This window comes from Geotrypetes seraphini, chromosome 5 (genome assembly GCF_902459505.1).
Source record: "Geotrypetes seraphini chromosome 5, aGeoSer1.1, whole genome shotgun sequence".
In the NCBI taxonomy this organism is placed as follows: domain Eukaryota; kingdom Metazoa; phylum Chordata; class Amphibia; order Gymnophiona; family Dermophiidae; genus Geotrypetes; species Geotrypetes seraphini.
This window is the reverse complement of record NC_047088.1, coordinates 98,729,079-98,756,676: the sequence shown is the minus strand read 5'-3', so window position 1 is coordinate 98,756,676 and position 27,598 is coordinate 98,729,079. Positions and strand designations below refer to the sequence as shown.

General features: G+C 44.0%; 1 protein-coding gene across 4 annotated transcripts in view; it reads left to right on the top strand.

Moving 5' to 3' along the window:
- DOC2A (double C2 domain alpha) overlaps nt 1-27,598 on the top strand; it is a 180,049-nt gene that overhangs the window by 42,939 nt on the left and 109,512 nt on the right. The window contains exons 2-4 of one of the 4 annotated variants that reach the window (XM_033945554.1): nt 2,233-2,492; nt 11,619-11,695; nt 16,615-16,689. In XM_033945554.1, the coding sequence (XP_033801445.1) occupies nt 2,240-2,492; nt 11,619-11,695; nt 16,615-16,689 (405 nt within the window). In that variant the 5' untranslated portion in view covers nt 2,233-2,239. Of the gene's footprint in view, nt 1-2,232; nt 2,493-11,615; nt 11,696-16,614; nt 16,690-27,598 lie in introns of all 4 variants that reach the window. The other 3 variants (XM_033945553.1, XM_033945556.1, XM_033945555.1) reach the window with 3 other exon arrangements.

Sequence of the window (27,598 nt, the reverse complement as noted above, 5' to 3'; positions counted from 1 at the left end):
TTCAGGAGTACAGTACTTTCATAACTCAAACTGAAAGATATGACTCTAAGGGCTAGATTCACTAACCTTACGTCTGTGGGCAATCCGTGGCCGATTCCAGAAGGCCCGACCAATTCACAATAGGACAAAATTCAAATGAGGGCGATCGCAAGAACACCCCCCTCTGCCCGCACGGATCGCTAGTGTGCGATCCTGACACATGTGCAGACCTTCTGCTTTCCTTGCAGATGGTCTGCATATGCGTTTGATGTCCGTGGTTTGTATTTGGTTTTTTTACTTTCGGGAACCTGATGTAGTGCTGGGCACAAGCCGCAAACTTCTCCACAGTTCGGTTCTCCTCCATCCTCTGCAACATGGAGTCAGCAGCACTCGCAAAACGGCATCTAAGTCCGATGCCGTCCCTTCCCTTTCGCCTAAAAGAGCAGCGCAAAGTGCGGGCGAGGGGGTCGGCTGCAACAAGTTCTCATCAGAATGCAGCGCCACCTTATTGCAAAGCCCCATGGAGTGGTCTGGGGCAGGAGAGTTGGAGGCAGAGATCGAGACAGGAGAGTTGGGGCAGAGATCGGGCCAGGAGAGTTCCCTTTGCCAACACAAGTTTACTGCCCTGGCGAGTCCCTGCCGTGAAGAGCCACAGCAGGTGGGGACTTTTAAAAGCAGGCAATTATTCTCTCCTGCTCTCTGCTCCCCTTCCCTGCAGTGCAGTCCCACTTTAAAACCATGGGCTCGCACTGCGGGGGAAGGACGGCAGAGAGCAGGAGAGTCGAGGCGGCAAGAGCAAGGCTCAACTGGAAGGGGAAGAGAGCAGAGTGGCAGAGATGGGCTGCAGGCTGGGATTTCAGGCCAAGGACAGTCGGAAAAGACGTTTGCGACTGGTCCCCAGCAGTTGCTTCCTGTGTTGATCGGCCAGCCCAGTCGGATTCAAAAGTTTCTTTGGTGAATCGCATCCCTGCCTGCTTTACATACTGTTCCCCTCATTTGAATGCACAGATTGGAATCGGTTCGGCACTGAGATAAGTGAATCGGGCTGGAGTACAATTGGGTCGCAAAGGGGTCGCAAACCAATCGGTGCACAATCGGTTTGCTTAGTGATTCTAGCCCCAATCCAAAGTCAAATTTGTTAACATTTCCAGTTTTTTTCACTCTTTTTCTGCTTCATCTATTGTTAGTTGCTTTGAACAATATGAACAGTTTATTTAAGGGTTCTTTTACTAAGGTATGTTAATAGATATAGGGCTAGATTCACTAAGCTCACCGAGGGCTAGATTCACTAAGCTCACCGATCATGTCCCGACCAGTTTGTGAGCATTTCCCAACCCCGACCGGATTCACTAACCTTCTGGTTGATCAATCTCCCACCCGATCTGATCAACCCATGCAAATGAGGAGAAATGGCATGCATAAATAGGAAGGCCTCGATTCACTGAACAGAAGAAGGAACACCCATTGGGTCTGCCGATCCACAATGAAGCGACTGCTGAGGACCAGTCGTTCACGTCCTTGCTGACTGTCCTGCTCTCTGCCGCCCTGAAATCCCAGCCCTGCAGCCCTGAAATCCCAGTATCAAAATAAAAAAATAAAACCATCAAAATAAAACATTTTTGGAATGTCTTAAAACACATCGCCCTTGTGCAAAAAGTGCAGTGTGAACCCGTGGTTTTAACCCGTGGGTTTAAAGCGGGTTGTTGTGTGTTGTTCTGTAGTCTGGCTCCAAAGCATATTCTGTTCCATTCTGGCTGCACAAAAAAGTGAAATGATCCCTGAAGTCCACTCGTGGGGCCAGCGAGTGCAGCCACCCCTCCCCCTTTTGTTTTGACCTCAAGCTAGTGTGGAGAGCAAGCGCATGCGCAGTTCGCATCTACAGGCAAAGAGGATGGTGGGGTCGCTGTGAGGCGTGCGTCCGATCACATAATTTGCATGAGGACTCTGTAGTGAATTAGTCGCCTGGCAAGACTCAGCCACGGATTGCCCAACAACCGTGAGTTTAGTGAATCTAGGCCTTGGCACACAAGAAAGATTAGTTTCTGGTAAATTCTGTGCAGCCTCTTGTATACCTATAGGCTGCTTGGCACTTAGTAAAAGGACTCCTTAGTTTGTTACTTGGGTTGATTTTTATGATGTATTTTATTTTATGAACATTATAGTGAAGTTTTATGATTCTTTTTATTTTGGTTTTGTGAGAGAGAGGAAAGGGAAGTTCTCTGTTAATATTTTGTGGTCTTTTCTGGGAAACAGTGCATGCATGACCGTGAGAAAGGGAGACAAGATGACCATCAGTATCCAAGAGCACATGGCCATCAACGTGTGCCCAGGACCCATTCGGCCAATCAAGCAGATCTCAGACTACTTCCCCCGTTATAGTCCTGGCCCAAGCTCAGAAGAAGGGCGTTCCCCCACAGATCAGAGCGATGCCTCGCCCTCAGATGCTCCTTCTTCTGTTGGGCGAACTGCAGAAGAGGGCCAGGAACCAGACAGCTATGACTCCGATGACTCCAGTAAGTGGTTTTAGTTTCTTTCATTTCATGAGACTGAGCAGGTTACATCGGTGTTGTAACGAGGGTAGGAGGCACCCGGGGAGGTGGCACCCCTCCCATGCCCTCCTCTCTGCCCCCACTCATTCTCTGTCCCCCATATCACACTCGCAACCTCCCTTTCCCCCCATATCTCTTTAGATCTTCCCCAGTGCAAGCAGCTTCTCCAGCCTGCTGCTTTCGCCGGCATTGACTTTCCCTCTGATGTCACTTCCTGGCCCCGCAACCCGGAAGTGATTTCAGAGGGGAGTCAGGCTGGTACGAGCAGTAGGCTGAAAAAATTGCTCATACTGGTGAAGATTTAACGAGGTGAGGATGGGGGTGGGGACGTGGAAGGGAGGGTGCGAGCATGGCTTGGGGGGGCAGAGAGGTGCCGGTGCCCCCACCAAGATGGTGCCTGGGGTGGTCCTTCCCCCAATCCCCCCTTACTATGCCACTGGGTTAAATCTAAACAGAGAGAAACCTGATAGCCTCAACTCCACTAATAGACAACTCTGCTATATTCCTTTCCCTAATAAAAAGAAACTAGTTACATTCACTTCTCTAACTGCAATACTGTGCTAGTTACTGTAAAAAAAAGTAACTAGTTACTGATTTCAGTTATTCTTCACTAAATGTAAATAATTACTTTCCTAGTTACTAAAACAATTAACTAGGTAGTTAATAATTATTTTGTTTATTAAATAGAATTATATGAACTACGTATATGAACATTATAACAACAAGTATTTTATTTTCAAATGAGTTCCTTATTGGCTCTGAGCATTAAAAGTATTTAAAAATGCTTATCGGTTAAACTGTTCCTGCGTGGGGTAAGAATCTCTCCATCGATGCTGAAGAGTCACTCCACTGGTGTGCTTAATGGAAGGCTCGCTTCAGAATAGACACTTCCGTCACAGTTGCATAGTGCTGGAGAATGGATATATCAGTGAGAGGTTGCAAACTGAAAAAACACCATGAATTCCTTCTCTCACACCAAGCAGCATCATGAGGTAAAGACCTAGAACAATTACTTTCACCCTCTACTTATGAGGAATTTAGGAAACGTCTAAAAACACACCTGTTCCTAAAACATCTTGACAACTGATCCACTTATCTCTTTCCTCTCAATAGCGACCTACTGTCCTTTTGATCACTTTTCTCCTCAACAATGAATTTCCTGTCTAATTACTTCTCTTTCTTCTTCCCCTCTTGAAGTCAGTCAATTTGTACCTTTGCTTAATCTTTTGTAAACCGCATAGAACTTCATGGTATTGCGGTATATAAGCTGTTATTATTATTATTATTATTATCACATGCAACATCATTCAAAAAGAGGTCTAGTTCTGATTGCATAGCGTTGTCCCCTTTATTTGATTTATAGAAGCAGAAGAAGCTGGTGTCTTCACTGGAAAATGGTGCTGCATTAGTTGTGTTTGCAGCATCAGTCCAAGCCTGCATTGCTTGTATCAGCAAATATTTGGCATGAGCTCTGGCAGCATCTGACTGGATCCAGCGCATCTTGAATTGTGGATGTGAAACACTTGCTACTATCAAATCATCCTTAGTTTCAAGTGGACCAATGCACTTAATGATTCGATTCATTAGAGCATCATCAAGTGTTCTGGCAAATTTCAGTGAAGGCCTGATAGAGGTAAGATGTGCATGCAGGGAAGAAATCGTTGAGCAGAACTCCCGTGAAACACTGGTCTTCAGCCTGCAGTGTGTCCAGTGCCATAGCAATCAGTTTCATCACTTTAATATACTCTGCCATGAAAGCAATTTCATTTCAGCAGAAAGCTGTTAGGGAAACCTTCTCACAGATGTCAATGAGCACTGTTTCAGAATTCTCCACAATAGAATATTCTTTGCCTACAGCATAATAGAATGAATTCCATCCAGTAACATTTGGTACAGCAAGTGTAGTTTCCGAAGTTTCATACACTATTTCAGCTGCCTGTGCACTTTTACTGCACTTGTTCCAGAGGGCACTGCATTTCACCAAAGTTCTATGGCTTAACTTCTTGTAATTTGTATCTTAATTGGCCCTTTCTGAATCAGATACAGCAATCAAGTTCATTGTTTGGGTACTACAGCGATGGTGAGATAGAAGTACATACTCTGTTGCTTCTGCATCTGTTTGGTTTTCTAGGATGTCTGCAATATGTGTGAAGGTCACCTCTCCGTTGTCAATTTGTGAGGGCAGAACTTGTGTTAGTTCTACAACTGTTTTTTTTGTCTATAAGAACGCATTAACAAAGTTTAATCCATTGTCAGTAACTGTGCAGAGAACTTTGTCGGTGATATGAAATTTGGAGTAGATCTTCTCCAGTGTGGATGCAATCAGGTTGAACATGCCAGTGCTGCAGACTTTCATTCCAATGTGCTGATCTCGATCCAGTGTATGGTAACTCCAAAAAACCTTCTGTTCTGGGAGGTCCATATGTCAGCTGTTGTGCAGACTTCAGTTACAAGTGTCAGCTTATTCTGAAAGTCGTCTGTCATCTTACAATACTGGTCCTCAGTGTGTCCAGTAAGAGCCTTGCGAGTCAATACAGTTTTGCCTAGTTGAAGACCAGTGACCAACTAAATGAATTCTAGTGACTTAACTACTGAGAAGGCTTGTATGTCCCCAATAACAAAATTTGTGATGAGATCATCGACCCTTTTCTGTGACATAGTGATGCCCCTGTTACTGTTCCATTAAGCAGCCAAAGTTTGCTGTTTCTTTGGCATGGATTCTGATTCATCTGACAAAGAATAGCTTGCTGATCTCTTCAAAGAAGACAGTTTATCATGCGCAGCCGGGTGGATGTTTTGCAGGTGCTTCTTAAGATTTGCTGTAGGTCTGCTTAGAAGCTGGCGGACAAAGCTTGCAATTTACATGGATATTTTTGCAGTCTGACCCTACTAGCATAAAAAATTCAGTGAAGACTGAACGCTCAAATGAGTTTGCAATGTGATCATTTTTCTCCATTGTGGACTTACTGAGGGTTAGGCCACAGCCAGCATTCATCCCCTTAAGGGTGGCCCGGAGAGTCCCATTTTCCCAGGACTCAGACAAGGTGCTTTTCCACAGGTCTTTGTCACTGCCTCCTTTTTATCTCAGGGTGAGAATATCTTATGGCCACAGTAGGCCTTCTTTAAGTATCCAAAAACAGTCCAGCCCTTTATAAACCAATTCTTTCAGTTCAGTAGAGCTCATTTGGCTGGCTGTCACCACGTATAGCCAGTACATGGGTAGTTACTGTAATGCACTGTGGTGAGGCAAGAGAAACGAGTCAAACTGGAGGCTTAATGAGTATAATAGCACGAATGGAAATTTGTCGTCAATTGTTCTGCATGCTATGTAGAGTAATGCAAAAGTAATTTGTAAATTTTGTTAGTAGTTACTAAAATAAAGTAACTAGTTATATTGATAGTTGCCTAAAAATGTAACTAATTACTATCCAGCACTGTCTAACTGTAAGAAACTTGTTTTGCTCACTCTGCTAACAGTAAAAAGCCTGCTACATAATAACATAGTAGATGTTCACATTCAATAATAATTTGGTTTACCCAGTAGATAAAGCAGCAGACCAGTCCAGGGAAGATAGGAATCTAATCCTACTTCTTCAGTTGACGTCCATGTGACCATGGGCAAGATCAAGCTTAGACTGTAAGTCCTCTTGGGAAGGTAATATACCTATTGTACCTGTATATAACCCACTTTAAGCTCAAATTTGGAAAGGTGACTAATCAGTAGCAAATCAAATTTCAAACTAAGGACACTTGAACCGCAAGGTAATGGCGGAATAGAAATCCCTAATGTAATGTAATGTAATAGCCAACACACTGTACATTTAAGGAAAAACAGTATTTTCCATTAAACCAGACATATACCCAATAATAATAATTAAAAAAGAAAAAAAACAACTCCACACCAATTCCACAAAAAAACCTTACCCTAACCTTTTCTCCTAACTGTAGCACCTGGGGGCTACATATACTCAAAGTCTCGCCCTAACCCTAACAATCAGGGATGCATATACTCAGGGTCTCCCCTAACCCTAACACATGACTCTTACATGCATCTGGAGCAGTATAGAGCGTAACAGGAGTTGTTTTTGTAAGGTAATATGGGAGGGGGGGGGACTGTCTGGGATAGAGCAATGTTCAGGTGGGAATTGACCTGATCTAGATGGTAATTTTCCAGGTAAGAATTGGTGGGTGGGAATTATATGGGAGGAATCGTCCGGGTGGTACGTGACATGCTTACTTCCATTCCCCCCACAGTGTTAACCCACACTTGCTGATTGCCCTCTCCACTGTCAATTTCCTCAGAATGCTCTTCTTGGTTAATAAGAGGAAGAGTGGTGATGCCTCATGTTATTTCCTTCCTCTGCCTTGCCCTGTGTAGGCTCAGTCTGGGGCATCAGAGGAGGAGCTGATGATATAAGGCTCCACCTTTCCCCCTCCTATCAGCTTAGATAGGTGTGGGAAGATTGGCAGGTGGGAGATGAAAAGGGAAGTCAGCAGGGAGATGGGGAACGATCAGCAGAGGAGCTTGAGGAACTCAGAGTGATATGATATGAAGTATGGAGGAAATGGGGATTGTGAGGGGAAGATGGAAGAGGTCTAAGGGAGGGTCAGACATTTCAGCTGAGGGAATGAGAGAGAATCTTAGTTGGAGAAGGGACTGGCAGGGATTGAGGAGAGATCTGTGGAACAGAGTAAGAGAGGAAACCTGGGGTGAGAAGTAATTCAGAAGGCAAGGGATGGGCAGAGGAAAGGTGAGAGAGAATTCTTAGAGTATGGAAGGAGAGACAGGGTGAGAACATGAAGACAAATAGGCCTGGTAGTAAGAGAAGGTTCCCTCCAGATCACAAAAACTGCATTCTTCTCTGTCTCATTATTAGATTCAACAACTTCCTTTGTTCTTTCTTCTGTCCCCCAGATTGTAGATCCTGTCTCCTTCCACTCCTAATCATCCCTCTCCGTTTTCTCTCCCTCTAACTCCAGACTGATACATCCAGGCCTCTGTCTATCTCCTCCCCATAACCAGGAGATCTCCTCTTTCTCTCCCTTCTTCCTCCTCTCTCCCTGAGGTTTCCTCTTTCCCTCCTCCCCAACCTCTAAAATCTCTCTTGAACCAACACCAAAGAATTCTAGAAAGAACAACATTAATTTTACAGTTGTACAGCAAGTTAGTGAAAACATGTTGGGGTCGATGTTCAAAGCCAGTTAACTGGGTAAGAGAAAGTCTTACCTGTTAACTGGTGCTGAATGGATCCCAAACGAATATTCAGTGCCACTTATATGGACAGTGCCACTGAATATCCTCTTTTAATCTCTACAGCTGAAAACTCGCTATTTTGTTGGTTGTCTGGGGACAAAGTCAGGGCAGAGTCAACACTTAACTGGATGTGTTGATATTCAGTCCTTAACCAGTTAAGTTAACCAGCTAAATAGGACCACATAAATAATAGTCCTATGTTTTGTCCAGTTCAACTTTAACCGATTAAAGGCTGAATATTGGCACTTATATAATTAAATGCCATCCATCTACATGTACCTGGATATTTAATGCCAGTATCCTGATAGGGACACTGACTGCCACCAGATGAATACTGACTCTTACTTTTATAATACAAACTGAACAGTACTGAATATTCAAAATACTTCTAAATTATGCAAGCATGCCAAAGAATTGCTGAAAAATTTTAGAAACCTTGCCTACAATTGTCTAATTCTTGCTGCAGAATGTGCCCTGAACTGTAACAGAAAACTAGAGGATATTTAAGTTTCCATACTTACACCAATCCCACTTTTATTTTACTCTATTTTTTTCTACATTTACTCCTACCTCTGTCTTCTAGATCTGTCCCAAGCATGTTCATTTCTCCAGCAATTTGGTTGTTACTGCTACCCCTGGAAAGTTATTCCTAATAACTTCTACTCTCTCAGAAAATAAATATATTGCCTGAAGTTCCCTAAGCTTCCCACTCTGTCTTCATCTTATGACTTCTTCTCTGTTATATTCACTTCACTTGGTAAAGAGAATCCTGTCACAGTCAGTCTTCATTATTCTGTCTAGAAAAAAAATCCTTTCATTTCTTTTAATAGATACTGTACATGAATTTAAACTCAGCCATATTCCACCATCTGTTCCTTCCTGACTATAAATATATATTCCAGTGCAAAAGGAACATGAGTCTTGACTAGTGGTTACTCACCTCTACTCGTGAGTTTTTGTAGAATAAATTATCTACATCTTTTTAGCTCCGCCTCCGTGTGTCAGTAGGCAGTCCCCATCTCCTCAGTTTTTCCTTTTGCAAGTGAGTTGAGAAGTGTCTTCTGCTCTGCTGTTGATTTATTATTTTCGTGGTTTGCTTCAAAGTGCAAGGTTTCCTGGTGCCCCAGAGGTTTCCAAGATTTCTGGACAGCTCTGCAGAGAGCTTTAGCTGGGGAGGCAACCCTTTCGCAGGGCACCTACCTAGCCAGCTTGCACTAACACTTAAAATAGCTTGGGGTGTATTCCCCTGGAAGCTCAACTTGTCCCTGATTTATCAGGCACTTGAACCCAGGCTGAGTGGCCTCATGTTGGTCTAAAGAGCTGTAGTGGGTGCTAGCTGCATCCCATCCTGAAGACGCATGAGAAGCTAGTGGGGTCGAGAGTTTCAGACTCTCAGAGCCTGTCTAAAAGACAGCCTGAAGAGACAAGCTTCTGTAGGATCTTATATGCTTGTCAGGCAGGAATCTTCTCTTTTCTCCAGCTACAGTGTGAGCTGATGCAGGTACAGCACCAGGCAATTCTGTAAGTACAGTCTATTACTGTATATGGGAGAATTTAGGGGTGATTCCAAAATGGTAGTTTTGAGGGTCTCTGGGACTTACTGTAGGGTCCCCTACCTCCAAAAACCCTTTTCCTGAATTTTTTTGAACTTTTATTCTACTCTCCCGGACAGCATCTAAGGCTTCCATTTCCAGATGGATCCACATAACTATTTCATCTGCATCCATTGGCTGTGGTAAACAGCCGCCAATCTCATTGAAGGCACATTCCACAAGAAATGTGGCTTCTTCTTGGGCAGAATCCCAGGCAGATCCGGAGATTTGTAGAGCAGATACATGGTCCACTCTCCATACTTTCAGAAAGTTTTACAGAGTTGATATGACGGCACAAATGGACACTGCTTTTGGGTCCTCAGTGCTAGCAGCAGGCTCATCTGCCCCACCCTAGATTCAGGTAACAGCTTTGGTAAGTTCCTCTGGTCAAGATTCATGTTCCTTTTGCACTGGAAGAGAAGATTAGGTTCTTACCTCGATAATCTTTCCAGTATAAAGGAACATGTCTTGACACCCACCCTGTCAGATTTCAATTTAGCCTGCTTCCTATATCAAACAAGTATTTGCATTCACAAATGCTTGCCTTGGAGTATACAAGAGAGTATGAAGATCGTTTTTCATCTGTCCAGCAAGTTCAATAAGTGATGTGATAGCTCGCTATGGCAACGTCCATGGGAGAGCCTATAACAGCTATATAAATGTTAGTGCTGGTTGCACTTAGATAGGTGGTTTGTTTGGGTCCACCTTGGTGGTATTAATTTCATGGGATTTAATTGTCTTTGTTGCAGAGCAGAAAAGACTTGACTTGGTTAGTTGTTTCCCATGCCCTCCTCATTATTTTTCTTCTTTTCTGCTTTGGTACGAACTGAAAAGATGGGGACTGCCCATTGACACAAGGAGGTGGAACTGAAAAGCTGTAGATGATTTCTTCTGCAAAAACGTGTGAGTAGAGTTGAATAACTACTGGTCAAGATTCAAATTCCTTTATACGGGAAAGAAGATTATCGAGGTAAGAACCTAATTTTCCCATGGAGAAGAGCTTATAATGCATTGAGACAGAAGAGATAAAAAGGCCCAGGAATGTTTTATTCCATGTAATGTAATACAGTGAAATAGAAGGGATAGTACCAAGTGGAGATCTTGTATAGTATGAGGGGCATTTTCAATAGGACGTCTAAGTCTGAGTTTCCTACACATGGGATCTTAGAGAGAGGAAGAGATAATGGTTACTGCGGATAAGCAGACTGGATGGGCCATTTGGCCTTTATCTGCCATCATGTGTCTATATGCCTGGAGAGGTTTTTTTTTAGTCCCTGCAGCCTAATACAGTGAGATTGATAGAAAACCAAGCAAAGATACTCTGCATCATGACAGTGAGATGGAATAAAAATGCCTAGGGAGGTTTTTTAAAAAAATTTACAGCAGTGTGATAGGATACAACCAACTGGAAATGTTCTCTATTCCTGCAGCATAATGCAGTAAAAGAGATACAACCACCCAAGGATGTTCATTAGTCACTGCAGTATGATACACTGAGGTGGGATAGAACTACCTAGGAATGTTCCATAGCCACAGAAGTGTGATGAAGCATGGTGGGACAGAACCACTTGGGGATATTCTGTGCCCCAGCAGCGTAATGCATTAAGATGGAGTAGAACCAGCCCATGTAGTGTGATATAGTGAGGTGGACTGATCCCTGCAGCATCATACAATGAAATTGTTTAGAACTGCCTGGGGATGTAGTTTAATGTTTGCACCATGATACATTAAAAAGGAACAGAATTGCCTAGGGAGGTTCTGTGTTTCCTGCAGCATAGTCCAGTGAGATAGGAGGGCTAGAAACACCTGTAATTGCTGTACTATGCTTCTAAGACCTGTAAGGTGATCTGGTTACTATTTTTTATTGTTGCTAGATTTCTCTTCCCTCAACCATTTCTCTATTTCATCTATTGTTTTCTTCCTGGAAGCACTATCATATTTTTTTTCTGGAAGCTTTTGGTTTGCCTCTAACGGACTCCAAATTATTTATTAGCAGTGAGTTCCACCTATTATGGGCGCTTGGAGACTTTCTTGCTGGAGGTAGAGTTAGAGAGCATGAGCAATGACTGACAAGAATTCATATTTTATTTTGTTGGTGTCTTCTTTGCATTTTTCAGCCCCTGTACCCTGCATTTCTTGGGGAGTTTGCTCTAGCATTTATAACCCACTTATTCTGCATTTTCTTGGCATCTCTTCTTGCTTTTTTAACTGCTTCTCAACTTCTCTGTGTTTTTATTCCAGCAGCACTGGGAATGCTGGAGTTTGATCTTTACTACGATCAACAGAGCTGTACCCTGGAATGCAATATCCTTAGAGCAAAGGTAAAAGGATTGGGGTGGAACGCATATTGGTTTGCTCAATGCTATATAAGCTCAGCTCTTCTGAATTGCCCTACTATCCAGGGAGATAGAAGGCAGTCTGCAGTTAGCAGTAGGATGGGTGCACTTTTCCCAGCTTTGGAACAATGAAAACATGGGAGTGTTTTCTGATACTTACAGCTCTTTCTTTTTATGTCTCTTTTTCTCTCTCTCTGTCCTCTTTCGTCTCTGTCTGTTTCTCTCTTTCTGTCTCTCTCTTTTTCTCTGAACTGCAAACAGCTGAAAGGATTAAGGGGAGGGAGGGATGATGTTTTCTAAGACAGAGAAGGCAGTTTCTGCAGTAAAGAAAACATAATTTAATAGAGAAGCAGTCAGCAGCAAATCAGGTTATGGTTTACACAACCCTCCCTGCAAGGCTTGCACATTTGGCATCTCTCCCTCCCTCTCAATTCCATCCTCTTTCACTCTGCATCCTTAGAGCTTAAAGGACAACCACAACAGATAAAGATACAGGGAAGAGACTGTAATGCAACTCTACCCTGCCATGCATCAGCCCCTGCTATTTCAGAACTGAGAGCACACCAGCTTTGCCAAGACATCCTTCCAAATTCTGTCCTGCAGCAGCCCTGTTATTCCAGTACTTCTCCAGCATAGTTCTGATAGTACATCTTAGTACTACCCCACAGCATCCAATGTTATTCCACCATTGAGGCCCTGTCAGCAGAAAGATGGAAACCAGAGAGAGGATTGGGGGGGGGGGGGAAGGATGAGTCAGGGAAGAGGAGTAATCTGTAGAAAGAGAGGAAAGAACTGAGTTGTATTCTTTAGGGAATTGATTGAAAGAGAATATAGATCTAGGTTCACTGAGCTTCTAGGGCAGAGGTCAGCAACCTTTTGACAGCAAAGAGCCAGTTTATTAAAAATGTTTGACCCAAGATTTACAAAGAGCCACAAGGTGTAGCTTCTCTCCCCTCCAAACTCTCATAGGTCTCTGCACCTCTCATCTCTCCCTCCCTCCCCAGCCCATAGCCAAGGTTCTCTTCACTTGCAAGGCCCCAACCCCTTAATCTCCCTCCCAACCCCACTATTTCCCCTCCCCTCCCCCCCGGTCTACCAAGGTACCTGGTGGTCCACTGGGAGTCTTTGTGGCAGGAGCACGGCCCCCTCTCGCTCCTGCCTCCTCCCGGCTGCCTTCTAAAATGGCTGTTGCAACCTTTCGCTGCAGCTTGCGGTACTACAGGAAATGACATGAGCAGCTATGAGAGGTTATGGCAACTATTTTAGAAGGCAGCCGCGAGGAGGCAGGAACAAGAGGGCCATACTCCTGCCACAAAGACCGCTTCTGAACCACCAGGTACCTCGGTAGGCCCAGGGAGGGGGGATCATGGGGTTGGGAGGGAGATTAAAGGGTCGGGGCCTGAAGAGCCACAGGTTGCTGACCCCTGTTCAAGGAGGTAATTCTACAAAGTGGACACCACCATCTGGGCACCGAGTACTTGAGTAGACTAGAATATTGGTATATATGGGTACATGCACGCTCATATACACATAAATGCTAAAATTCTGGCTTTGTGTTAGTCTAGAAAAAGGCAAAGGCATGTAGTTTGAAGGCATACATACACAGGGGTCGGGGTTCACAGTTACACACATAAATGATAGGACACTATAATTTACACATGTATTTTAACAATTTAGGTAAGGGCATTTGCACTAGCTCTATGGCTGGCGTTTAAGTGCTTTCTCCTACATTATACATGCATGTTTTATCTGGTAGGCTAGTGTTCTCTACAGGAAGGTAGGCACCTACTTTCCTTTATAGAATAGGTGCCACATAGTTGGCTTCTAGGTGCCTTAATGTAGTTACACTGTTATAAAATTGTCCTCTGCATGCCAGGTGTAGTGGTATTCAACACATACAAAGAGAGAAAAGGAACGGGTAAAAACAAAGCTTATAACCTGAATCAACCTGAATAGAGGATGACACAGGGACAGATTTTTCCCCATCCCTTCGAGAACTCATTTTCCCGTTCTGTCTCGGTGAGTTTTTCCCCTGTCCCATTCCTGCAAGCTCTGTCCTCATCTGCACAAGCCTCAAACACTTTAAAATCATAAGTGTTCAAGGCTTGTGTGGTTAAGGTAGAGCTTACAGGAATGGGACAGGGACGAGACAGGGAAATTCAGTTCCTGTGGGGACAGGGAAAAATTTGTCCCCGTGTCATTCTCTAAACCTGAACACTACAAAGGGGTGCTGAAAAGTTCTCAGCCCAATCAAAAGGAGAATGACATGGATTTGGTTCAATCAATGATCTAAAACAATGTTAAAACACAGAATTTTGTTCCTGCAAATGGCACTTAACGAAACAACACTCGTTTAAGGTACAGTGGCAAAATAATGCTCAGAATTTTGGAAGTTGGTTGGTTGGGCTGAGAACTTTCCAGCACTCCCTCATAGTAGAAGAGCACTGGCATGACAGCTAGCGTGTCTAAAGAAGACTCAACATGGTGGACATAGGGCCTTGAGTATCTGTCAGCTCCCATCCTCTCCGAAACAAGAAGTTTAAAGGAAATAGGAGCAGCAGGGTTGAACATGCATGGATGCTTAATGCCTCACTGATTCTTCTTTAGACACATTGACTACCATGCCAATGCCATCTCTCACAGAGAAGGTAAGAGCAGCCACTGAAAATGTTTGGAAGGGGTATGGGAAAGACAAAGATGCTGAATACCTTAGAGGTGCAGGAGGAAGGTTGAGGTAGGAAAGGGAAACCTTGGGGGGGAAGGGAAGGATAGAGATGATGAACACTTTGAACAGGAGTAGGGAAGAGGAGATGATGGACTATGGAATGGTTGTTAAAGAAAAGGGGAGATGCTGGACATGGGGGATGAGGGCCTTGGTGTGAGGATGCAAGGCTGAAGGGTCATCTAGAGTGTCAGATACCCTTGGGCCAGCCTGTCTTTAACTGCATCAGAATGAGGGCACAGGATAATAATAGAATCAGAAAGAGGGGACAGGGTCGTAAGAGAACCTGTAACAGCACCAGAAAATAGGAACAGAAATAATAATGTAACCAGTAAAAGCATCAGAAAGACAAGACAGGGTAATAACACAATCTGTAACAGCTTCAAAAAGAGGGGATAGCGTAATAAGAGTACTATCAACTGTACAAGAACCAGGGAAGAGGAAAACAGAGCTTGTAACTGCACCAGTGTGAGTGAAAGGTTAATAAGAGAGTTTGTAACTGTATCAGAAGTAGGGCAGAGGTGATAATAGAGTCTTTAACTTCACCATACAAGGGAAAGGGTTTTTACACTACTTGTAAATGCACAAGGGTGAGAAGGGCTAATAACCTTATTTGTAGCAAAGATGAGGGAAGGACCTATAACTAGTAAAGCCAGAGAGGGGGTAATAACAGAGTCAGTAATTGCATAAGACTAGGAAAGGATAATAAAAGAGATTGCAACTGCACCAGTGTGAGCAAAGGGATAATAGCAGGACCTGTTTTATAGCTAGAGAAAGATTAATGATACAGAGATGCCAATAGGAAACCAGTTTAAGCAGGAGATTGTGACCCTACTTCATGCCCTCCCCCTCATTTGTGCCCTTACTCTGTCCTCTCTCCATCCCCTCTGAAACACTTCACTGCCAATAACACAATTCTGAAAAGTGTCAAAATGTCACCGCGGACACCTTCTGTATATCTCTCAGCAGGAAATGTCAGCGGTGAAACCTGAAGTTGCTTGTGGTTGTGTGCAGGCAGAGAAGAAACTAAGCGGTTGGCTCCCGACCTTTCATGATCCACGGAAGTTTTCTGATTTTGCATGGGAGATGACCGTCCAAAGCAGGCATCTCCTTTTCAGTATTAGAAGGCCTTAACTGCACCAGCCCCATGAAAGTGGTAATAACATATGTACTAGGCTGTTATTAAATGAGGTGAAGAATAGCAGAGTTTGTAACTGCACTAGAGCTATGAAAGGAAGGACACTTCTCCCTCTTTATTCGTGGTTTCCGTATCTACGGTTTCGATTATTCGCGATTTTTTGGCCACTGACTCCGCCCCCCCCCCCCAAAAAAAAAACATCATCATTAAACTTTTTTCCTTTTATTGTCCTCGATCTTGCCACTTAGAGATTTTATTTTAACGCCAATGGAATCTCTTGTAGGACAAGGTCCAGCCTGTTCCCACCAAAAGCAACCGCTGCCGGCCTAACCCTGCTGCCCACTCACTATCACAGGGGTAGAACAGGCTGTATGTATGCCGCGAGACCGTGGACAGAGAAAAAGAGCCGGAAGGCAATCAAGGAAGAAACAAGGGAAGCAGGGCATGGTACATTCCCAGAGCTAGAAGGAGAAGGGACCAGAATGCCAACCCCCAAAGTCCTCCATGTAGCCAAGGTTCATAGCAGAGAGAAGCTACAGTACATACCGGCAGGGTGAAGGAGTGGACAGAAACACATGCGTCCTAGTGCCAGCCCAGAGCCTCTAACTCCTGCTCTTCTCGTGGCTCGCCACACAATGAGACTGGCACTTGGAAGCGAGCAGGCTGCAACCCAAAGTAGTGCCGGTTTCAACCGTAGCACCAGCATCTGCCTTGGAGACTCCCTCCGCTCCTGCATCTGATGCCTTCTCTTCTTCCTCAAAAACCGCGAATAACAGTTGATACGTTATTCGCTGTTTCACTAGAAAAAAATAATCTCACTTTCCCCAAAACCGCGAATAACATATAAGAGTTATTTGCGGGGTTTTTTTTTAATATTCATGCCTATTGCCGGAACGCATCCACCGCGAATACGGAGGGAGAAGTATAAAGCAAAGTCAGTAACTGCACTACAGTGTGGTAGAAAAAGGAAGTGTAGCATTGTACTATGACTTGGGGCCTAAGATTGTTCCACTGGTGCTGAGGAGCTTTTCTCCTTCTCTCCAGGGTCTGAAGCCCATGGACTTTAATGGACTGGCTGACCCCTATGTGAAGCTCCATCTTCTACCGGGTGCATGCAAGGTAGCAGAAGGCTTGCTGTCTATATATCCTTCTGTCTGTGCCTATACCTCCCTTCTGTCCAGTTTTTCCGTTGTCTGTCCTGTCAGTGCCAGGGTAGTTCTGGGTGTGTCAAAGCACTTCTACCTCAGCAGAATACAGTAGAACATTGTTTCTCAACTCAGTCCTGGAGTATCCCCTTGCCAGTCAAGTTTTCAGGATATCCACAATGAATATGCATAAACTTGATTTGCATACACTGTCTCCATTACATGCAAATTTCTTTCATGCATATTCATTGTGGATATCCTGAAAACCTGACTGGCAAGGGGATACTCCAGGACTGAACTGAGAAACACTGCAATAGAAGATAGACAGGCATTCTGTTCACATGAAGACCAGGGCTCTCTTTCCCCCCCCCCCCCCCCAGCTCCCTTGGGCTGGCAAGGGGTAATAAAGGACACTGATGTTATTAAAACTGTAGCAAAGGACCAAATCCTTGAAATGAGGAGGAGTCATGGAAAGAGCTGGAGTTCCCTGGAGTTGTGAGGAGGGAGGAGGTGCAGGTTACTGGAAACTTCATTACTCCTGAGAGACAGGCAATAAATCTTCATCAAACAGATGGTGACTAATTGTGTGTGGCCAGCATGTAAAGAAAGAAAAAGACAGACACCAAGAAAGAGCTAGAGAAAAGTGAGAGGGCTCAAAAGAAGAACTTAATATGTAGAGTTGAATAAACCCAGCTGAATAATCTAGTGCTTATAGAACCACACCAGCAACAAAGCTAAAGAGCCAGCTATTCAGCCCGTGGCTGGCAGCAGCTTTTAAGAGGCTGAGAGGCACAGGCAGAATTGATTTGGGATATTTAATGTCAGGCCATGTCTGGCCTCCAGCATTAAATCTTCAGGTACATTCAGTCACCCAGAAGTTAGCTAGGCAATGGCCGATATTCAGAACAGCTGGTTAGCTTGGTGAGTAAAGTTAGGACAGCATTTTTGCCATCCTATCTTAATCCACTCACTTAACCAGTTGGCAGACTGCATATCACTGCTAACCGGTTATGTGCTGGCTCTGGCCCAAACCATCCTGGTACTAACTGGTCAGTGCCTGAGCAATCACAGCAGTGCTTCCCATTTTAGTGCCCATGAATATTGCCAAAAGGCCAGCTTCAGTGACGTAGTAAAGGGGAATGAGGGGATGGGGGTGGTAGACCACCACAGGCACCGTCTTTGCAGGAGACACCGGCAACTCTCCTCCTCTCCAACCCCCCCGTGTACCTCATTAAATGCTCACACCTTCCACTTGCTTCATGTGCCAGCATTGGTTTCCTTCTGACATCACTTCCTGGCTGTGGGACTAGGACGTGATGTCAAAAGGGAGCTGAGATGAACAGCGTGTGGAACATGCCGCCTGCGCTGGTGAACATTTCAAGAGGTACATGGGGGGGGCAGGGGGCACTCAAGGGGTGGGGAAGGGGGGGCGCTCAAGCAGCAGGGAAGAGTGGAGGGGGTGTGCATGGTGCAGCAATGCCAGTTGTCACTGCCCTGGACACCAACCTCTCTCGCTACACCACTGACTAGCTTAGCAGGGTTTAACTGGACAGGAGCCTCTCCTTTTGAATATTGACCCCTAAGCTTTTACATAGCTCACTGCTCAGAGAATCACAGTGGGTCCTTAATCATGTCATGGGTAATTTTATAACTGACTAGCTGATCAGTCAGGTGACGGGTCAAAAGCGCGTGAGGACAAAGGCGCGCCAACAACCGAGTGAGGACAACTGAGTGCAGGACTTAATCGCACTGAAGAAAACCCGTATTTGAAAGGGGTGTGTGGAGGTGGGTGGGGGGTGAACCCCCCATATTATACTGAAAACTTACCTTTTTCCCTAAAAAACAGGGAAAAAGCTAAGTTTCCAGTATAATGAGGGGGATTACAACCCCCCAAAACCCCCACAATGCCAGCACGATCTCTATTAAGTAAAGTGGGGGGGTTCCCCACCAACACCCCCCCCCCCCCCGTCGGAGCCCTTTAAAATACAGTTTTTCTTCGACGCGATGAATTCCTGCGCTCAGTTGTCCGTGCTCGGTTGTCTTTGTTCTCACGCGCTTTAGACTATGAACCGATCAGCCAGCATTGCCCGGATATTTATTTATCCCAATCTTCCGGTATCGGATCAGTTTTTACATGTCACCCCCTTCCCACCCCCACAGAATTTTTTCCCAGATAGTAAGTCATATGTATACCAAGTTTGGTTGAAATCTCTCTATGCATTTATGGATTAGACAGTAATATCTGTCATTTTCAATAATTTTTACAAGTCACCCCCTTCCCACCCCACAGTTTTTTTTTTTCCCCATGCATTTTAGAGTTATGCTGGAACATACATACACACACAGATACATCCAATTATATATATATATCTGAAAAAAAAAATATATATATATATATATGAGGTCAATTCGGCACCTATTTTGAGATTATTTTATACAGACAGAGAGATATATCTGGTCAGTATTCAAAAGCACTTAACTTGATAAGAGCATCTGCTATTCAGATAAGTGCTGCTGACTAGGATATTTAGAGAGACAATGGTGTCTATTCAACCTAGTGATGAACTTTTTGTTCAACACCAATGGTGTTATTCTCAGATATTCAAAGCTGGGACCTGTGCAGGCTTCAGCTTTGAATATTCAGTTATTTCTAATCCTGCTAACACATAGTCACTTAAGTTAGAGAGTGGCACGGAATAGCCAGATAATTTTTTTTATTGCCACATCCAGCATTTAGAAACAAACAACTAAAAACTACCAAAATCACAGCTACAATGAGACTGCTACATTTACACCATCTCAGAAGCAGGAATAAATAAATGTACAAGGCTGAGGTCCACACATAGGTGTACATTTTATAACCTCGTACATCAGTACTTTGTGTCTTTACCCATGCTCTGCCACAACTCCTCATTTGCTTACACCCAAGCCACATTCAAGAACATGCTTCTTACTTATAACAAGGAGTTTCGAAAAGTTCTCAGCCCCAGCCAATGAGAGAATGATGTGGAGCCATGAAACTTACAGGTTATTCCACACTTTTCTTGACACTTTTCATTTCAATGAGGCAAATGCATCTAGTAAATGGGCACAAGTATTGGGAAACCAAGCCATTGTGACATCACCAATGAGGCTGGCTTTTAAGCATTGGTGGAATGAGGCATTATGACATCACAATACGAGGGGCCGCTGAAAAGTTCAGTCCAACCAAGAAAAGAATGATGTGGAGTCAAGTTATTGCACATGTTTCTTGTCACTTCTCATTTTATATCATTCAAACGAAAAGTGTCAAGAAAAGTGTGGAATAACTTGTAAGTTCTTGGTTGGGCAAAGAACTTTTCAGCAGCCCCTCGTACACACATGGGGTAACTTTATAAGAACCATTTACATGCTCATAACATTTTTACATGAAAAAGCCTTCAGGGGATTAATTTTAAAAGCCTTTCAGGCTGCAAAACAGAATTTTGGACTAGATTCAGTAAACGGTGCTCAAAAAATGGTGCTGAAAAAAAAATCCACGCAGAGCTCCGAATTGAGTGTTGTTTATAGACTAGCACTTAGATCCAATTTCCATGGCAAATCTTGATGGGTAATTTAGAAGTGGATCCGCAGTATTCAATAATACTGCGTGCACCTTAAGTGAACATAAGAATTGCCATCTCCGGATCAGACCTTCGGTCCATCAAGTCCAGCGATCCATACATGCGGAGGCCCAGCCAGGTGTACACCTGGTGTAATGTTAATCACCCATATCCCTCTATGCCTCTCGTAAGGAGATGTGCATCTAGTTTGCTCTTAAATCCTAGAACGGTGGATTCCGCAATAACCTCCTCTGGGAGAGCATTCTAGGTGTCCACCACTCGTTGCGTGAAGCAGAACTTCCTGATATTTGTCCTGGACTTGTCCCCCCTTAGCTTCAGTCCATGTCCTCTTGTCCGTGTCATATTGGACATTGTAAATAATTTTTTTTTCCTGCTCTATTTTGTTGATTCCTTTCAGTATTTTGAAAGTCTCGATCATATCCCCTCGTAGTATCTTTTTCTCAAGGGAGAACAATCCCAGTCTTTTTAAGTCGTTCCTCGTATTCCAAGTTTTCCATACCTTTTATTAGCTTCGTTGTTCATCTCTGCACCCTCTCCAGCAGTTTTATATCCTTCTATAGGTTGGGAGACCATGTTGGAACAGTATTCCAAGTGTGGTCTGACCATTGCCCTATAAAGCGGCATTATAACTTTCTCCAATCTACTCGTGATTCCTTCTTTATCATGCCTAACATTCTATTTGCTTTCTTTGCCGGCTGCCGCACATTGTGCCGACTGCTTCAGGGTCCTATCTATCAGTACACCCAGGTCCTTTTCCTGTTCGCTCTTACCCAGAGTTGCACCTGACATTCTATACTCGTATTCCTTATTCTTTCTGCTTAAATGCATTACTTTGCACTTTTCCACATTAAACTTCATCTCCTGATTCGCCTATGCCTGTCCCTTAGCCATGCCCCCTTTTCAGTTGTATGTCGATCTTTATAGAATAGTGCTTAACAAGATGTGCGCACAAATCCAAATTGATGCCAATTAACACCAATAATTGTTAGAACCTAGCAACTATTTCCCTGAGGATGATAGGGCATAATACCATACTCTTGGCATAGTTCTTTTGTAATAGCTGATTCGAACGCAGGGCCATGATCTGATTGCAGCTTCTCAGGAACTCCATAAACTGCAAACCAATTAAAGACAAGAATTTTAGCCATGATCATCGCCATTTGTTTTCTTGTGGGAACAGCTACAGTGAATCTGGAAAACATGTCCATATGAATGAGTACATTTTCAAGTCCTCTGTAGTCCATTGCCAGTACTTCAAGAGGAGAAATGCTATAAAAACAACCTAGAACATCCCTTTCCATTGGAAACAGCTCCTCAGCAAAGCAGCAGTGTCTACATCTCTTTACCCACTGCTTAATATCTTTCTTCATATTGATCCCAAAAAAATTCTCTCTCAAAATTTTAAATGTGGTCTTAATAATAATAATAACTTTATTCTTCTATACCGCCATAATCGTGAGACTTCTAAGCAGTTCACATTGAAGAGAGCTGGACAGTCAGCGAGTTACAATATGCACAAGTCAGAGAATTACAGCATACAGAATCTTAAAAAAGGCAGTTGAAATACAATATATACAGCATACAGAAGCTTAAAAGGCAGCGAAATACAATATATAGATTGTTAGCAAATGTTAGAAGTTTCAGATGTTTCAGATTTATATGCAGGAGAGGACATATTTAGTGTTTGGTGTAGATACTTTTTAGGTGATATTTCTGTCGAATAAGGCAGTTTTTATGGCTTTTCTAAAGGCGTCATAGGTCAGTCTTGCTCCATTGATTGAGTTGTCTAACCAGTGTTGTTTGTTTGCTTGGTACATAAAAGTTCTATCCAGAAAGGTTTTGTATTTGCAGCCAGTAATGCTTGGGTATGCAAATAGATTACAGTTTCTGGTTTGTCTTGTAGGGTTGTATAGTATGAAGTGAGGTAACAGGTAGATAGGAGCTAGTCGCCAAACTAGCTTGAAACATATGCAAGAGAACTTGAATATTATTCGCGCCTCCATTGGCAGCCAGTCTGTAGTAGGGGCTAACATGGTCGCTCTTTTTCAATCCAAATATCAAGTGGACCGCTGTGTTTTGGACAATTCTAAGTTTCCTCACTGTTTTTTGGGGTATATTCGTATAAACGATATTGCAGTAGTCCAGTGTAGAAAGCACTAGCGATTCCACTAGTAGTCTAAATCAGTGTTCTTCAACCGCCGGTCCATGGACCAGTGCCGGTCCACAGAAATTTCTTGCCGGTCCACAGGGCCAGCATGTGCATCAGGCCCAAAACAGTGTTCTTCAACCGCCGGTCCATGGACCAGTGCCGGTCCACAGAAATTTCTTGCCGGTCCACAGGGCCAGCATGTGCATCAGGCCCAAAACAGTGTTCTTCAACCGCCGGTCCATGGACCAGTGCCGGTCCACAGAAATTTCTTGCCGGTCCACAGGGCCAGCATGTGCATCAGGCCCAAAACAGTGTTCTTCAACCACCGGTCCATGGGCCAGTGCCGGTCCACAGAAATTTCCTGCTGGTCCACAGGGCCAGCACGTGCATCAGGCCCAAAACAGTGTTCTTCAACCGCCGGTCCATGGGCCAGTGCTGGTCCACAGAAATTTCCTGCTGGTCCACAGGGCCAGCACGTGCATCAGGCCCAAAACAGTGTTCTTCAACCGCCGGTCCATGGGCCAGTGCTGGTCCACAGAAATTTCCTGCTGGTCCACAGGGCCAGCACGTGCATCAGGCCCAAAACAGTGTTCTTCAACCGCCGGTCCACGGTGCGATCGATGCGGCGTTATCTTCGAGCCAGCTCCCTCTTCCTAACTGATTCAGTGCACAAAGCCACCGACAGTGGCTCCTACGGGCATCCTGCGCCTGAACCGGAAGCCTTCTCTCTGACGTTGCAACGTCAGAGGCAAGGCTTCCAGATGAGGCACGGGATGTGCAAGGTGCAATTAGTACTATTATGGGGGCGGGGTCTGGGGTGGAGATTGGGTAGAGATGGGCGGGGTCTGGCCCACGACTTAGCCCCGTGTTCTTCAACCGCCGGTCCACGGACCGATGCCGGTCCACAGAATAATTCTTTTGTTTCTACCGGTCCATAGGTGTAAAAAGGTTGAAAAACACTGGTCTAAATGATAATGGGTCAAAGTATTTTTTGATGGTCCTTAACTTCCATAATGTCAGGAAACACTTTTTTACCACTATGTTCGTGTGTTCAACCATTGTCAAATGTGTGTCTAATGTGACTCCCAATATTTTTATTGTTTTAGTAATCGGGTAGTCATGATCTTTTACATGTAACGTTGTTTTGGTAATTTTATCTGTTGGGCTTGCAAGGAAGATTTTTGTTTTTTCTGTGTTTAGCTTCAGCTTGAAATTTATCGTCCAATGTTCTATTTCGGTCATAATATGAGAAATGTATTCTGAGGTCTCGTTTGTTATGCTGTTCACTGGGATTAAAATGGAGTTGTCATCTGCATATATGTAGTAGTTTAGGTTTAGCCTTTTTAGGAAGTGTCCTAGAGATGATATGTAGATGTTGAATAGAGTGGGTGATAGTGGTGAACCTTGTGGTACTCCCGAGGGGTTTGTCCAGGTGTTTGAGTACGTCCCACCACTAATCACCCTGTATGATCTCTTTGTTAGGAAACCCTGTATCCAGTTCCTTACTCTTCCCGTAATTCCTATTCCCTCTAGGCAGTGTAGCATTATTTCGTGATCAAGATCAAAAGTGCTGCTGAAGTCTAGTTGTAGAATCAGAGCACTTGTTCCTTTGCTGAATAACAAAAAAGTCTCCCAAGCCCCAAGATGGTAACTGAGAAAAGAGGGAGAGACCACCTGAAAGGGGAAAGTTAATACCACTCCAACTAAAGTCAATGCTAAAGTATATATGTGAATTTTTTAGAGAGCCCTCAATCACAAAGCCTTCCTCCGGGACCCCCAAAGGTAACGGCTGCCACTGGCTTACACCCAAAAAGGTATCAACTGTGAAACATCCCCGGGCTCTCTGTGAGTTTTAGTGATAAGTAACACAAAAGTGCTAAAGAGTGCAAACAAAATCAAAACACACTCGCTACAGGTAGTCTTTACCCCTGATCCAGGGGGGCCGAACAAACAAGTTCAAGTGTCCAATTTCAACCAAATAAAGCCAAAGGAAGGTACTTAGCTTCTCTAAGAAATGCAGCCAGCAAGTCACCAAACGTTCTACGGGACTCCGTTTCGGGGGTGAACACCCCCTTCTTCAGGAACGGCTGACGCTAAGCAGAAGCCTCAGAGTCATCGGGCTACAGCAATTTGGCAGTAGAAGAAAATGGCGCTTGAGCCGGAACAGACGCCTCCGATTTAAACTGCAGACCAAGAGACGTCACTGAGTTGACACATCACGTGACTAAAACAGCTGCGAGCAGGAAAAGAAATTAACCTGCCCGCTTGAAAAAAAGTTCCAAAAAGAACAAATCAGAACAACAAAAAAGGTGAAACAAAACAAAACTAAAAAGGCTAAACTGCTAGCACAAAAACTGTTCAAAAAGTGTACTGCCACTCGATGTATTCGTTATGTCCTGTGGGAGTCAAAGTTTGGAGTTCATAAATCCAGTACTGTTCCCTCCGTTGTAGCAGAGATAGTTTGTCCCCCTGGTAGTCTTCATAAATCTGCTCGATGACAACCCATCGTAAATCCTGAAATGTGTGGTTTAATTGTATACAATGGGGCACAATAGGAGAGCTCATGGATTTAGTATTGATCCGACTGCAGTGCTCAATAAGGCGAGTTCTGATAGCTCTTTGAGTACGTCCCACATATAACATGTGGCACGGGCACACAATGACGTATATGACCCACTTAGAGGTACACGAAGTGACCGATTTGTGAGTGTACATTTTTTGGGTCACAGGATGTTCCCACGTAGTGCCCTCGATCGTAATAGCACATATATCACAGCTGTCGCTGTATTTACCATGTTGTCCTGCACGGTGACTACACGTACGGTCAGAAGTATATCTGGAATGAATCACATGGTCAGCGATGTTCTTGGGGCGTGAATAGGCAATACAAGGTAAGTCCTGGAAACCAGGATGGAGCTGGAGAATGTGCCAGTGAGTCCTAATGCTCCGGGTCACCTCAGAGGCTTGGTCTGAAAACGATAATACACAAATGGTTTTGGTGTCTTCACAAGAGGGAACCTTTGAAAGTAACAGGGCCCTGTTGGCATACAGGGCTCTATTGTAAGCTTGAGAAAGAACCCTGTAAGGATACCCACGCTCCCTGAAGCGGGTATACAAGATTCGAGCTTGCCTACGGAACTCGCCAAGGTCCGTGCAAAGTCTGCGAGCTTGTAAAAATTGACTGATGGGTAAGGACTGCTTGAGTTTGGTGGGATGGCAGCTGGTATAGTTCAGATAATTGTTAACTTCAACTGGTTTTCTATATAAGATGGTAATTAATGTGTTATCGTTTTTTTGTACCCAAACATCCAAAAAGGAAATTTTATTGAGATCATATGACATAGTGAATCTCAAATTTGGGTCTAAGGTATTAAGCCAGTCCAAAAAGTGAGATAACAATTCACGAGGACCCATCCAGATGCAGAACACGTCATCGATGAATCTGAGCCATATTTTAATATAGCGGTACCAAACAGATGGATACAAAAACCGTTCCTCAAAAGAAGACACGTACAGGTTTGCAATGCTTGGGGCTGCAGCAGTGCCCATGGCGACTCCATGGGTCTGAAGGAAAAATTGTTGGTCGAATTGGAAATAGTTATGGTAAAGAACTAACTGGGCTAACTGAATAAGGAGGTCAGCTCTGATGCGTTCATGTTGAACTTCCTGCATGAAGATCCTAGAGATCAATTCAAAAGCTGCTGATTGCGGGATGTTAGAATATAAAGATTCCAGATCCAAAGTCACCAGAATATAGGAATCTTGTATATCGGTGAGTTGTGCAATGATGGATAAAAAATGTGTGGTGTCTTTAAGATAAGATCTAGCGTTAGTAACCAAAGGTTTTAAAAACCAGTCAATGAACTTGGAGAGAGGTTCCAGAACCGTACCTCTGAAAGACACTATAGGTCTCCCGGGAGGGGGTAGAATATTTTTGTGGATTTTGGGAACGATGTAAAAGGTCAGACGGCGAGGGAAAGGTAATTACAAATATTTGGTCTCGGCTTTGGTAAGCTGGCCATCAGTAAAGGCAGAATCTACTATAGTGGCTATGGTGCTAACCAAAGCATCCATAGGATCCCCCGTAAGAACCGAATAAAAACGGGAGTCAGATAGCTGTTTTTTAATTTCCACTAAGTATTGATGGTTATTCAAGACCACTATCGAGCCCCCCTTATCGGCCGGTTTGTAAACTCGTTGGGTATCATTGCCTAGTTCCATCAGAGCTCTGTGTTCAGAAGCAGACATGTTGGAATATCTCCGGGGTCTCTGTTGGAGGGATAGTTCAAGTGTGTTTAGATCCCTCAAAACTAGCTCCTGGAATGTATGAAGAGCGGGATCAAGAGGACCCGGAGGTTGCCACGTAGAAGGAGCTCGAAATATGGAAGAGTCCCCAGTGCCAGATTGATTATGAAAAAATAATTTAATTTGAAGATATCGGATGAAACGTTCAATGTTACAACGAGTTGTAAAGGGGTCATAACGGGAGGAAGGAACAAAGGAAAGGCCTCTATTTAATACCCTTAATTGTTCGGGAGATAAAGGAATCCCAGATAAGTTGTTAACTATGGATTGACCGGGCCTGATGATCTGGTTTGTGGACGCATTTGTTGGTCCACATTGGCATACTGTCCTCTGTTTGTTCCCCTTTGTTTGCCTCCCCTGAATCTCCGCCGACTGCCCCGCCCCCGCCCCCGCCCCCCCCCCCCCCCCCCCGGGTAAAAAAACTGGAGATCTGGATCTAACGCTAGAATCTTCTGTACCACTACTGGAAGCTGTATCTAAATCAGTCAGTGTATGTGTAGGTAATGTTTTTTGTCCTGTTTCTTTAAAGGCTAGCCACAAATAAATATTGCCTTTAGCATAATCATCGGCATCACGATGAAATTTCTTAATTTTGGATGCACGAGTTTTAATTCTGAATTGTTCTAAAGATTGTTGAATGATAGGTAAGCTCTCTTGTAGAGATTGAAACGTCTAGGGCTCCTTACGTATATTCTCATGGATTTTATCTGCTTGTGTAGATACTTCTTGGGAAACTTCTTGGATAGTATCAACGATGAGCATCATCAGGTCAATCGAGCATTTATTTAATATGGATGCCCATTTACATAAGAAAGGTTCTCTGTCAG